This window comes from Camelina sativa, chromosome 19, assembly GCF_030686135.1.
Source record: "Camelina sativa cultivar CO46 ecotype springtype chromosome 19, ASM3068613v1".
NCBI classification, from domain to species: domain Eukaryota; kingdom Viridiplantae; phylum Streptophyta; class Magnoliopsida; order Brassicales; family Brassicaceae; genus Camelina; species Camelina sativa.
The window spans coordinates 4,514,288-4,527,773 of NC_141898.1; the positions used below are offsets into that span (position 1 = coordinate 4,514,288).

The 13,486-nt window shown below is 36.7% G+C and overlaps 2 protein-coding genes and 3 pseudogenes across 5 annotated transcripts; all 5 read left to right on the forward strand.

Annotated features, from left to right (window-relative positions):
* The first annotated feature begins 272 nt into the window (after positions 1-272).
* Positions 273-1,710, forward strand: LOC104764794 (transmembrane emp24 domain-containing protein p24delta6-like). The gene is made up of 4 exons (XM_010488392.2): positions 273-559; positions 930-1,151; positions 1,245-1,321; positions 1,414-1,710. Exons 1-4 carry the CDS (start codon positions 350-352, stop codon positions 1,556-1,558), a joined length of 654 nt encoding a protein of 217 aa, XP_010486694.1. The 5' UTR covers positions 273-349; the 3' UTR covers positions 1,559-1,710.
* A 1,219-nt stretch (positions 1,711-2,929) lies between these two features.
* LOC104767427 (putative F-box protein At3g10790 pseudogene) lies at positions 2,930-4,516 on the forward strand (annotated as a pseudogene). Its single transcript, XR_015590753.1, has one exon. The product of XR_015590753.1 is annotated as a putative F-box protein At3g10790 pseudogene (transcript).
* Positions 4,517-6,625: 2,109 nt separating this feature from the next.
* LOC104764795 (putative F-box protein At3g10790 pseudogene) lies at positions 6,626-8,118 on the forward strand (annotated as a pseudogene). The gene has a single exon (XR_015590582.1). The product of XR_015590582.1 is annotated as a putative F-box protein At3g10790 pseudogene (transcript).
* Positions 8,119-9,450: 1,332 nt separating this feature from the next.
* LOC104764797 (bZIP transcription factor 28) lies at positions 9,451-13,443 on the forward strand. The gene is made up of 2 exons (XM_010488396.3): positions 9,451-12,763; positions 12,841-13,443. The coding sequence occupies exons 1-2, from the start codon at positions 11,197-11,199 to the stop codon at positions 13,293-13,295; spliced, it is 2,022 nt and encodes a 673-aa protein (XP_010486698.2). The 5' UTR covers positions 9,451-11,196; the 3' UTR covers positions 13,296-13,443.
* Positions 9,567-10,937, forward strand: LOC104764796 (putative F-box protein At3g10790 pseudogene; annotated as a pseudogene). Its single transcript, XR_015591158.1, has one exon. The product of XR_015591158.1 is annotated as a putative F-box protein At3g10790 pseudogene (transcript).
* Positions 13,444-13,486: the final 43 nt, after the last annotated feature.

The window sequence follows — 13,486 nt, forward strand, 5'->3', positions numbered from 1 at the left end:
CGTATATAATCCATCGTACTTGTCTGTTGTAATCTTTGCTGAGTCGCTGACATAAAAATTAAAATTTTCTTTTAAGAAAATTTAATAAATGTGAAAATCTTTTTTATTGGATTTACTTCCTTTGTTGAGAAGATATTGGCTGGTCAAAATTAAACGCAGTTTCCATGTAAAGTACTTCAAAAACGGTCTCATAGACCACGGCGCGTGGACAATGTTCACCTCATACGACACGCGCCACTGTCTTAAAACCTTCTTTGCTTAATAACGTAAATAACCTTAAACTTACTTCCTCTTTTTTGTTTTTTTTTTCAATAACATTAAACATAAAAATCTCCTTCTCTCTCAAACGATGGCGATCTCACCGGTACTGTTCATTGGTTTGATTTGCCTTGCAGGCGGTGCCTCTCTTTTGCCGGCGGTCGAGGCGATATGGTTATCTGTTCCAACATCAGGAGTGAAATGCGTCTACGAAGAGATCCAAGCCGACGTCGTCGTTGTCCTCGATTACATGTGCATCGACGAGGGTTTCACTCAACTTGGTCCAACAGTGGATGTTCAGGTTTGTATACTAACCATATATATATATATATATATATTCCAATTCCTTCGTACGCATGCTTGTATCCTTTTTAAACGATGCCAGAAAGAATTAGTTATAAGATAATGATAACATAGGTTTAGCTAAACAAGAAATTCAAAGTTGAGATCGACATTATACTAGTGATAGATTTGTAGGAAAAAAAATCAACTAGTCACCCACAAAATTCTCATGAACCACTTATTTTGTTTCTACCAAGAGATTTTGGATCTGTTGTTCACTAAGATTGATAAAATAAGGCTTTGGTGTAGAAATGTTTTATAGAGTATTGGAGTAAAGTAAGTGAGAAAGAGAAGTTATAAATTCAATTTGATGTCTTGGTTAAATGTAGGTAACATCTCCGTACGGGAAGGAACTGTACAAGACAGTAAACGTGACGTACGGTCAGGCTGCGTTTACAACGAAGGAGAGCGGAACATTCCTAGCTTGTTTATCAATGCATCACGACCAGACACATCACTCACTCAATAACTCTGTCATCGTCAATATTGATTGGAAGATGGGTATCAGAACCAAAGACTGGGATTCTGTTGCTAAGAAAGAAAAGATCGAGGCAAGTCCTACATTAGTCTCCAGTTAATATATATCTAATTACAATATTCCCAAAGAAACACATGTGGTTGAATATATATATTGTTATTTGTAGGGTGTGGAGCTTGCGGTTCGAAAGGCTACAGAAATAGTGAGTGGTATTAAGGCCAACATACTCTATTTAAGACTCAGGTTATCAATAACTTTCAACTCAATCTTATTTATATGAAATATGCAAAGAGGATTTAGAAAATGAAGATTAATTTATGAAAAAAATGGTGCAGGGAAGCATATATGAGGGATATAAACGAGAAGACAAACAAGAGGGTAGCGCATCTCAGCTTAATGTCTCTAGGACTCGCTATTGGCGTTTCAGTTATTCAAGTTTGGCATCTCAAACGCTACTTCCTCAAAAAGAAGCTCATCTAACTTCATTCTATACTATTATATATTTTAGAAAATTTGCTGTCTTGTGCTATCTTTGGGGGGTAACTATAGAGTGGACATACCATATCAAATAAAGAAACACATGTTTTTTGTGCATGATATTATTTTTTATCTATCACAGAAATTTTATAGAATCATCTAGGAAAGACTGATTCATTCATCTATATATAGACCAAGAATTAATCACAATAATACTATTTGCCTTGATTTTTGTATCGTGGTAATTGATTGATACTTTGAAAGAGGTAGAGGTAGAACTCTGGCTTTGAACTTTGAAGGGTGGACACATTAAGAGTACATATGAGTGACTTTAATAGCTTTTAGTACACCATTTACAGAGTAGCCGTGTCAAAGGAAAAATGATCCTTATTAGAGTTATTAATTAGGTCGTTTTTTGGACATCAATGCCAGTTTGAAAGTACGATAAATAATGTCAAAACTGTTAACATTACTACTGTAATAATTTTTACAGTAACATGTGTACTGTCATTACCTTTTGATAATGACTAAATGACCATTGACCAATAACGTCAACTCTACGTGACGCGCATGTTTAGTTTTGCCGCAGGTTGAGAAGCTATTTACATCTTTCATCACTTATGGACCGTTTAGTTATATGACTTTCGGGAAGTATAAGGTTCCTACAATGCGGTGTTTGGGTGCCTCGATTTTACATAATTGGCCACCAAAATACATAAACTGATGGTATATATGCCGTGGTGAGACACTCTAATCTCATATTATGTAAAGGGGATCATTATGTATGTCAGTAAACAATTATGTAAATGGGGATATCCAAACACCACATTGTAGGCATATTTTAAAAGAAATCTTTATTTTAACTTTATAAGCTTTTCAAAATAATGTCTAAACATTAATTTTAATCCAAATTTATTTCTTAATTTGTGAGATTATGTTTTTCTTTTCTTATAGTTTCATATTATTTTTACATTTGAAGACTTACATTTTAGTCATTTGGAAAGTTGGTTAAATATAAACTTAGGTTTGTTTTCTAAAACTAGAATTTATGTCACTAGCTCATATATTCAAACTTTCAAACTAAGAATCTAGTAATTTCATCAGTCTAGAACTGTCCATGCATCCGCATATACGATTAGGTGCTATAAGCACTTGTCCACCGTTAAAAAATGTGAAAGGTATATCTACAAATCTGACACTTTATTTTACTTTTTGTTTCCTAAAAAACTAAAATTGATGTGAGTCATATTTTAAAACTAAGAATCTAATCAAATTATCGGTCTAGATCCATCCACGCATACTGAGAATCTAATAAGTATCATCGGTCTAAATCCATCCACGCATCCGCGTATATGATTTGGTGCTAAGGTCTTGTCCGCCATAGAAAAAATTATCGGTCTTGATTCGCCCACACATACTTAGAATCTAATAAGTACCGTCAGTCTATATCCATCCACACGTCCGATTTGGTACTAATGTCTTGTCCACCATAAAAAAAAAAAGTGAGAGGTCTATCTACAGATCTCCAAATCCGTGAAGAGATTAGGGTTTCGGAGTAAACAACAACCAAAAGAGCAGAGCTGAAAACAGCCATGATCCGGCTTGGGTCGAAAGAGAAGAGGTGTTACAGTTCACCACCTTTGACAAGGTCCCAAACCTACCCGTTGGAGAGGATTCCTCTAGAAATGAAAGAGGAGATTCTCATGAAATTGAAGGGCAAATGCATCTCGAAGTTCATCAGCATTTCTAAATCCTGGTCATCGATAGTCCGTAGCAAACGTTTCACCAACTTGTACCTGAATCGATCTTTGGCTCAGCCACGTATCCTTCTCTCATTGACCCACCGTGGAGACAATGAGATGCAGCTCTTCTACTCTTGCTCTCAGGAGGATCCGTCCTCTGATCATCAAACGGTCAGTTGTCCCCCTCTGAATCACGATAACTTGTTTGAATTTTTTCCACCTGTCCGCGGCTTGCTGTGCTGTCTGAATGATAATAATAGAGTGATGATTGGGAATCCTACTACTTGTCAATTTATTACTTTGCCGAGAGTCCAAACTGTGAGGAAAGGCATAAGCTACTTCTTTGGATATGATCCTGTTAATGGTGAATACAAAGTGTTGTGCATGACGGCGTCACGTAATGGTACAGCAAGCGATGTTGTGTCGCAGGAGCATCAAGTTTTCACTCTAGGAGCTAGGAGTAAGAAATGGAGAAAGATCGAATGTAAGCATCCCCATTATACTTCTCCTAGAACTGAAGGGCTATGCAGCAATGGTTTTGTGTATTATCTAGCTTGGATCCAACTTGATCTGTCTCTGATATGCTTTGATGTGAGGTCTGAAAAGTTTAGTCTCATTGAGTTACCCAAGGGCGGGAATGTCCAATATCTGTCGCACTACGGCGAAAAGATAGTTGCGGCGAATCTGTTAGTCACCGGTACACTTGACTTCTGGGTTCTTGAAGATGCCAGTAAACCACATTGGTCAGAAATTTCAATCGTGATTCCCTCTTGGACAGATTCATATGGTCAGTTTGAATTTTTCATCTTAAGGGGTAGACTTGGCAACGGCGAGCTTGTATTGGCACCGGTCTTTGTCACAGACCCGTTCTTTATACTATGTTACGATCTCAAGGAAAGCAAAGCTAGAAAAATCCAGATGGAAGGAATTGGGACTCACTTAATGCGTATTAATGTCTATCTGGATCATGTTGAGAGTCCTATGGTTCTGGAACTGTAAGGTAAATCATCTGTTGATGACTAGTTCTTTGTTGTTGTTGTCTGCTGAACTAATCTCTCTCTCTCTTTCTTTTTTTTCTTTTTCTTTTTCTTTCAAGTTTTTGAATTAAGTTGTCGGATATTGTTTGTTTAAGACTAATCCTTATTGGAATATGCTCAACAATAGTTCTGTATGCTTTTGAATTTATGCAATTGCAATGTTTATGACTTGTTTAAAATAATTTATGATTTTATGTGGAGCTTATACTGCTTTGGTTTTTTAATTTGATTTATTTTGGCAAGAGTGATGAGTTTAGTTTTGTTGGCTAGATGTATCTTTATCAGTTATCACCCATCTTATAAATCTTTTGCGTAAGAGCAAAATTACCTCAATAATTACCTCTTTCTTTCTTTCTTTTTTTTTTTTTTTTTTTTAATTATGTTTGACTAAAACCATCACACACGTTCGTGCTCGAAGATTTGATGTACTTTATATTATGTTTTTATTTAACCTATTGTTTGAAATAATTTCTACATTTGAAAATCTACCGTTTGGCCATTTTAAAAAGTAAATTGAATCTAAAATTTTAAACTAAGAATCTAAATTTTTTATTAGACTTATCATTTGAAGTCATTTCTACTAAGGTTGGGCAAAAAAACAGTAGCTAAATATCTAATCCAGAACTCGACCCAAAAATACCGTTTTGGTTTCGGTTCGGGTATACCTAAATAACTCTATTGTATTCTACATTTTTAAACCCGTGGGTTAGAGTTTAGGTAAGGGTAATACCCGCTATCCAAACGGGTACACATAAAACCCGAAAATATAGAAATATCTATAATATTAATAATATTTAGCATTGACATAATCCAGTTATCCAGAATTATAATTAAATTTTGAATATATCAATTACTTTTCTACCTAAAAACCTAAAATAATTTAAATATCTAAAAAATATTTGTTACATATGTCAAAATTTAGTAAAAATTATTTAAATTTAACTATTTTTTAAGGATTTTGTTCAGATACCTGGTAGTTTGGATAGTAATCGGGTTTTAAAATTTGTAACCCAAACCGATCCGAGCCTGATAGTATCCAAACCGAAACTCTAAAATTATCCAATAAATTATATTTTCCTAAACCCGTTTACGCGAACCCGAACGGGTTGCCCATATGCCCAGACCTAATTCTTACATTTGAAAATCTACATTTTAGCCATTGAAAAGTAAAATAATCAAATCTAATCTACCAAAAAGGCGCCTGCTAGTAAATTCGCGTGCTTGTATCCTTTAATTTTAAACGGTGCCAGAAAGAATTTGTTATAAGATAATGATAAATAGGTTTAGATAAACAAGAAATTTAAAGTTGAGATCAGCACTGGACTGGTTATAGATTTGTAGGAAAAAAATCAACTAGTCACTCACAAAATTCTCATGAACCACTTTTTTTGTTTCTACCAAGAGATTTTGGAAGAATTTTTTTATATGACTTTCGGGAAGTATAAGGTTCCTACAATGCGGTGTTTGGGTGCCTCGATTTTACATAATTGGCCACCAAAATACATAAACTGATGGTATATATGCCGTGGTGAGAGACACTCTAATCTTATATTATGTAAAGGGGATCATTATGTATGGCAGTAGACAATTATGTAAATGGGGATATCCAAACACCACGTTGTAGTCATATTTTAAAAGAAATCTTTATTTTAACTTTATAAGCTTTTTGAAAATTTTATTCATTTCAAAATAATGTCTAAACATTAATTTTAATCCAAATTTATTTCTTAATTTGTGAGATTATGTTTTTTTTTTCTTATCGTTTCATATTATTTTTACATCTAAAGACTTACATTTTAGTCATTTGGAAAGTTGATTAAATATAATCTTAGTTTTGTTTTCTAAAACTAAAATTTATGTCACTAGCTCGTATATTTAAACTTTCAAACTAAGAATCTAGTAAATTCATCAGTCTAGATCTGTCCACGCGTCCGTATATACGATTAGGTGCTATAAGCACTTGTCCACCATTAAAAAAATGTGAAAGGTATATCTACAAATCTGACACTTTATTATACTTTTTGTTTCCTAAAACTAAAATTGTGTTGAGTCATATTTTAAAACTAAGAATCTAATCAAATTATCGGTCTAGATCCGTCCATGCATACTGAGAATCTAATAAGTATCATCGGTCTAAATTCATCCACGCATCCGTGTATATGATTTGGTGCTAAAGTCTTGTCCGCCATAGAAAAAATTATCGGTCTTGATTCGCCCACGCATACTTAGAATCTAATAAGTATCGTTGGTCTAAATCCATCCACGCGTCCGCGTATACGATTTGGTGATAATGTCTTGTCTACCATAAAAAAAAAGTGAGAGGTCTATCTCCAGATCTCCAAATTCTGTAAAGATATTAGGGCTTCGGAGTAAACAACAACCAAATTGAGTGAGCAAAGCTGAAAACAGCCATGATCCGGCTTAGGTCGAAAGAGAGGAGGTGTAACACTTCACCACCTTTGACAAGGTCCCAAACCAACCCGTTGGAGAGAATTCCTCTAGACATGAAAGAGGAGATTCTCATGAAATTGAAGAGCAAATGCATCTCGAAGTTCATCAGCATTTCTAAATCCTGGTCATCGATAGTCCGTAGCAAACGTTTCACCAACTTGTACCTGAATCAATCTTTGGCTCGACCACGTATTCTTATCTTATTGACCAACTGTGGAGACGAGGAGATGCAGCTCTTCCACTCTTTCCCTCAGGAGGATCCATCTTCTGATCATCAAACGGTCAGTTGTCCCCCTATGAATCACAATAACTTCTTTGAATTTTCTCCACCTGTCCGCGGCTTGCTGTGCTGTCTGAATAATAATAATAAAGTGATGATTGGGAATCCAACTACTTGTCAATTTATTACTTTGCCGAGAGTCCAAACTGTGAGGAAAGACATAACCTACTTCTTTGGATATGATCCTGTTAATGGTGAATACAAAGTGTTGTGCATGACGGCGTCACGTAATGGTACATCAAGCGATGTTGTGTCGCAGGAGCATCAAGTTTTCACTCTAGGAGCTAGGAGAAAGAAATGGAGAAAGATCGAATGTAAGCATCCCCATTATGCTTCTCCTAGAACTCAAGGGCTATGCAGCAATGGGGTTGTGTATTATATAGCTTGGATCCAACTTGTTATGTCTCTGATAAGCTTTGATGTGAGGACTGAAAAGTTTAGTGTCATTGAGTTACCCAATGGCGGGAATGTCCATTATCTGTCGCACTACAGCGAAAAGATAGCTGCGGGGACTATGTTAGTCACCGGTACACTTGACTTCTGGGTTCTTGAAGATGCCAGCAAACAACATTGGTCAAAAGTTTCAATCGTGATTCCTTCTTGGATAGAGTCATATGGTCGGTTTGAATTTTTCACGTTAAGGGGTAGACTTGGCACCGGCGAGCTTGTATTGGCACCGGTCTTTGTCACAGACCCGTTCTTTATACTATGTTACGATCTCAAGGAAAGCAAAACTAGAAAAATCCAGATCGAAGGAATTGGGACTCACTTAACCCATTTACATGTCTATCTGGATCATGTTGAGAGTCCTATGTTTCTGGAACTGTAAGGTAAATCATCTGTTGATGACTAGTTCTTTGTTGTTGTTGTCTGCTGAACTAATCTCTCTCTTTCTCTTTCTTTTTTTTTTTTCTTTTTCTTTCGAGTTTTTGAATTAAGTTGTCGGATATTGTTTGTTTAAGACTAATCCTTATATATTGGAATATGATCAACAATGGTTCTGTATGCTTTTGAATTTATGCAATTGAAATGTTTATGACTTGTTTAAAATAATTTATGATTTTATGTGGAGGCTTCGGTTTTTTTATTTTATTTATTTTGGGGAGAATGATGAGTTTAGTGTCGTTGGCTAGATGTATCTTTATCACCCATCTTATAAATCTTTTGCGTAAGAGCAAAATTACCTCAATTATTACTCTTAATCTTTTTTAATTATGTTTGACTAAACCATCACACACGTTCGTGCTCAGAGATTTTATGTAACTTTATATTATGTTTTCATAACCTATTGTTTGAAATCATTTTTACATTTGAAAATCTACATTTGGCCATTTTAAAAAGTTAATTGAATCAAATCTTTGAGACTTTTTTTTTTGTTTCCTAAAACTAAAATTTATGTCATTGGCTCATATATTCAAACTTTTAACTAAGAATCTAAATTTTTTATATATCATTTGAAGTCATTTCCACGTTTGAAAATCTACATTTTAGTCATTGAAAGGTTAAATAATCGATTCTAATTAATCTTTGAGATTTTTTTTTTTGATTTTTTTTACCTTTTGTTTCCTAAAATTAAAATTTATGTCAGTTATATATTTAAACTTTCAAACTAAAAATCTAATCAATATAGATTCATCGACACATACTAAAAATCTAATAAATATAATCGGTATATCCGTCCACTCGTCCACGTATACGATTAGGTGTTAAGGTGTTGTCCACCATATAAAAAAAAGTGAGAGGTCTATCTACGTTACCTTCGGAGATTTTATGTAACTTTACATTATGTTTTAATTAACTATTGTTTGAAATCAATTCTACATTTTGGCCATCTTGAAAAGTTAATTGAATCAAATCTTTGAGACTTTTTTTTGTTTCCTAAATCTAAAATTTATGTCACTATAGCTCATATATACAAACTTTTAAAATAAGAATCTAAATATAGTCTTATCAATTGAAGTCATTTGTACTTTGAGAATCCACATTTTAGCCATTGAAAAGTTTAATAACTAAATATTATCTTTGAGATTTCTTTTTTATTTTTTTACTAACTTTTTGTTTCGGAAAACTAAAATTTATGTCAGTCATATTTCCTAACTTTCAAACTAAAAATCTAATTAAATTATCGGTTTAGATTCGTCCACGCATACTAAGAATCTAATAAATATCATCGGTATATCCGTCCACGCGTCCGCTTATTCAATTAGGTGCTAAGGTGTTGTCCTAAAACTAAAATTTCTACCAATCATATTTTTTAACTTTCAAAGTAAGAATCTCATCAAATTATCGGTCTAGATTCATCCACACATACGAAGAATCTAATAAATATCATTGGTATATCCGTCAACGCGTCCGCATATACGATTAGGTGCTAAGGCGTTGTCCACCATACAAAAGAAAAGTGAGAGGTCTATCTACATGCAAATCTCCAAATCTGTGAAGAGAGATTAGGTTTTCAGAGTAAACAACAACCAAAAGAGTGAGCGGAGCTGAAAACAGCCATGATCCGGCTTGGTTCGAAAGAGATGAGGTCTAACACTTCACCACCTTTAACAAGGTCCCAAACCTATCCGTTGGAAAGTATGCCTCCAGAAATGAAAGAGGAGATTCTCATGAAATTGAAGGGAAAATACATCTCCAAGTTCATCAGCGTTTCTAAATCCTGGTCGTCGATGGTACGGAGCAAAGTTTTCACCAACTTGTACCTGAATCGATCTTTGGCTCAGACACGTATTCTTCTCTCACTAATCGACCGTGGAGACAGGGAGAAGCAGGTCTTCCACTCTTTCTCTCAGGAGGATCCACCTTCTGATCATCATACGGTCAGTTGTAACCGGTATCATGACTCTTCTCCACCTGTCCGTGGTTTGATTTGCTGTCTAAATGTTTATAATCTAGTGATGATTGGGAATCCTAGTACTTCCCAGTTCATAACTTTACCGAGAGTCATATCAATGAGAAAAGACACAAGCTGCTTCTTTGGATATGACCCTGTTAGAGGTGAATACAAAGTGCTGTGCACGATGGTACCACGTAGATTTCATCATCTACGTGGAGCATCATCAAGAGTTGTTGCGTCGCAGGAGCATCAAGTTTTCACTCTAGGAGCAACAAGAAAGAGATGGAGAAGCATCGAATGTCAGCATCCCCATCAAACTCGTCGTAGAACTCAAGGGATATGCAGCAACGGGGTTGTGTATTATCTAGCTTGGATCCAACTTGTTCGGTCTTTGATATGCTTTGATGTGAGGTCTGAAAAGTTTAGTGTCATTGAGTTACCCAGGGACGTTCAAGTCCAACTTCTATCCAACTACGGCGAAAAGATAGCTGTAACGAATCTGTTAATCAACGGTACACTTGACTTGTGGGTTCTTGAAGATGCTAGCAGACAAGTATGGTCAAAAGTGTCAGTCGTGATTCCTTCTTGGAATGATTCATTTAGGTTTTTTCAAACAGAATTCAAGTTCAGGGGTACACTTGGCACCGGCGAGCTTGTATTTGCACCCAAATTTGTCCGAGACCCGTACTTTCTACTATGTTACAATCTCAAGGAAAACAAAGCTAGAAAAATCAACATCCAAGGCATTGGGAGTCAATTTACTGCTAGAGATGTCTATTTGGATCATGTTGAGAGTCATATGATTCTGGAACCTTTAAGGTAATCATCTGCTGATGACTAGTTGAACTAGTCTAGTTCTGTGGTTACTTCGTGTTGCCTGAACTAAACTCTCTCTCTCTTTCAACTCTCAAGTTTGAACTTTGAAGTTTCAGTTAAGTTGTTGCATATTGTTGTTTATGTTTTAAGACTTGTCCTGGTTGAATTTTAATCAGTGGTTTTGTGTATGCTTATGGATAAATGACTTTGTTTTAAAGAGTTTTGTGTTGGCTCTAGATGGATCGTTATCATCATCTTCAACAAATTTATTTATAAACTTTTTTTGTAAATTTTGTTTGACTAATTTCGAAACCATCACCCCCACGTTCGCGTTCGGAGTTTGATCTACACGCGCATTGTGCGCGTGAATAATAATATTCTCTTAATTCTTAAGTTTTTTATTCGTTGCCTTCATAAGCCGTGTGGAATCATCGAGAAGCGAAACGAAGAAGAAATAAACTTTCAAAAAGCCATCGATGGTGCCGACGGAATCAACATCAGTGATTGTTCCTCCGCCGGAGATAATACCTAATCTGAACCCTTACATGTTTTCTGAATCCGATCTCGTTTCTATTCCGCCGCTAGATCCTCTTTTCCTGTCTGATTCTGATCCGATTTCAATGGATGCTCCGATCTCCGATCTTGACTTCTTACTAGACGACGAGAACGGAGATTTTGCCGATTTCGATTTCCCGTTTGATAGTTCCGATGATTTCTTCGATTTCGATTTGGCGGAGCCCGCGGCGGCGGTGATACCTGAGGAGATCGGGAATAATCGTCCGAATCTGGACTCGTCGGAAAACAGAAACGGCGACGGAGGCTCTGAAGGAAGATCTGATTCTGTTCATTCTCAGGTTTCATCTCAAGGCTCCAAGACGACTTTAGTGAACGACACTGTTGACGCCGCGTTATCCTCCCCTGAATCTAGCAATCACCAGAAGTCTTCTGTCAGCAAGAGGAAGAAAGAAAAAGAAGACTCCGGCGGCGAGTATAGGAGCTGCAAGTATCAAAAGTCCGATGATAAATCAGTCGCTACGAACAACGAAGAGGATGATGACGACAAGAAGAGGTTGCTGAGACAGATCAGGAACCGTGAGAGTGCTCAGCTCTCGAGGCAGAGGAAGAAGCAACAAACAGAGGATCTTGAAAGAAAAGTGAAGAGTATGAGTGCCACCATTGCTGAATTGAATGGTAAGATGGCTTATGTTATGGCTGAGAATGTAGCTTTAAGGCAGCAAATGGCTATTGCTTCTGGTGCTCCTCCTCCTATGAATCCTTATATGGCTGCACCGCCTTTACCGTATCAATGGATGCCGTATCCGCCGTATCCTGTTAGGGGTTATGGATCACAGACTCCATTGGTTCCCATTCCTAAGATTGCTCCTAAGCCTGTCTCTAGTGGTAGACCTAGGAAGACAGATAGTAAGAAGAATGAGGGGAAGAGTAAGCTCAAGAAGGTTGCAAGTATTAGTATTATTGGGATTTTGTTCTTTGTTTTCTTGTTTGGTACATTAGTACCGTTTATGAATGTAAATTATGGAGGAGAAAGTGGAAGCTTTGGTGGTTTGTCTAAATATGATGGTCACCGGTATTACAATGAACATAAGGGGAAGGTTCTTATGGTAGGCGATGGTTCTGATGTTAGAAGAGAAGGTGGAAATATACATTCTAGTAGGAGGATTCATGGTGATAGCGATAGTTGTGGAGGAGTAGATTATAACGCTCATCCGAAAGTAGAGGGACGACCAAGTTCAGTGAGCAATGCCAGTGACCCTCTTTTTGCTTCTCTCTTTGTCCCAAGAAACGATGGGCTTGTGAAGATTGACGGGAACTTGATAATTCACTCTGTTTTGGCGAGTGAGAAAGCTACGGCTTTAGCGAAGAAGAATATCACTGAAACAGTAAAAAGCAAAGAACGTTTGACCATTCCTGGTGCACTGTCTTCTGCATTAGCTGTTCCTGAGTTAAGAGGAAATGCAGCAATGCTTCCTCAATCTTCTGAAGGAAAAAGGCTTCACCAATGGTTTCATGAAGGTGGCTCAGGTAATTTTTCTTCTCTGTGCAGTTGTATTTAAATGGAGTGATCTGGATTTTTAACTCTTTGTTGCATTCTCTTACAGGGACACTAATGGATTATAGCATGTGTACTGAGGTTTTCCAGTTTGATATTGCTCCTGGTGCTATAGTCCCATCATCAGTCGCCAACATTTCAGCGGAGCATCTCAAAAATGTGACCACCCACGGCAAGAGGATAAAGAACAGGAGAATTCTCGAGGGACTTCCGGTTTCACTTGTGGCATCTGAGCTCAACATCACCGGAACCCAGACGAACAAAGATACTCAAAACAAGACGTTTAATGGAAACACTAAGAACAAACCCACCTCATCATCCTCCATGGTTGTCTCAGTGTTGCTTGATCCAAGAGAGATCGTTGACTCTGAAACCGATAGAGTGGTGCCCCCAACCCAGAAATCACTTTCCCGGATCTTCGTGGTGGTGCTTCTTGACAGTGTCAAATACGTTACCTACTCATGCGTTCTTCCTCGATCGGGTCTCCATCTCGTAGCCACTTGATCCGAGTTACTTAGCTCATCTTGACCTCAGTAGGCGAACATGTAACTTGTTTATATATACAGACCTTATTGACTTTTTTTCCCCTGTGTTGTAAAACTCTATCGTTGAAGGTTTTGGATTTTAATGTTGAGAGAACCACAAAGTGAAATCCTTGTTTTACTTTGGGCACTTCCTCGCTTTAGGCCGGAATA

Bases quoted from the DNA above. Each gene is read 5' to 3' on its own strand.
- LOC104764794 (XM_010488392.2), top strand. From the start codon at position 350: ATGGCGATCTCACCGGTACTGTTCATTGGTTTGATTTGCCTTGCAGGC. The intron at 560-929 runs GTTTGTATACTA...GGTTAAATGTAG, and splicing joins GTCCAACAGTGGATGTTCAG to GTAACATCTCCGTACGGGAA. The intron at 1,152-1,244 runs GCAAGTCCTACA...TGTTATTTGTAG, and splicing joins CTAAGAAAGAAAAGATCGAG to GGTGTGGAGCTTGCGGTTCG.
- LOC104764797 (XM_010488396.3), top strand. From the start codon at position 11,197: ATGGTGCCGACGGAATCAACATCAGTGATTGTTCCTCCGCCGGAGATA. The intron at 12,764-12,840 runs GTAATTTTTCTT...ATTCTCTTACAG, and splicing joins GTTTCATGAAGGTGGCTCAG to GGACACTAATGGATTATAGC.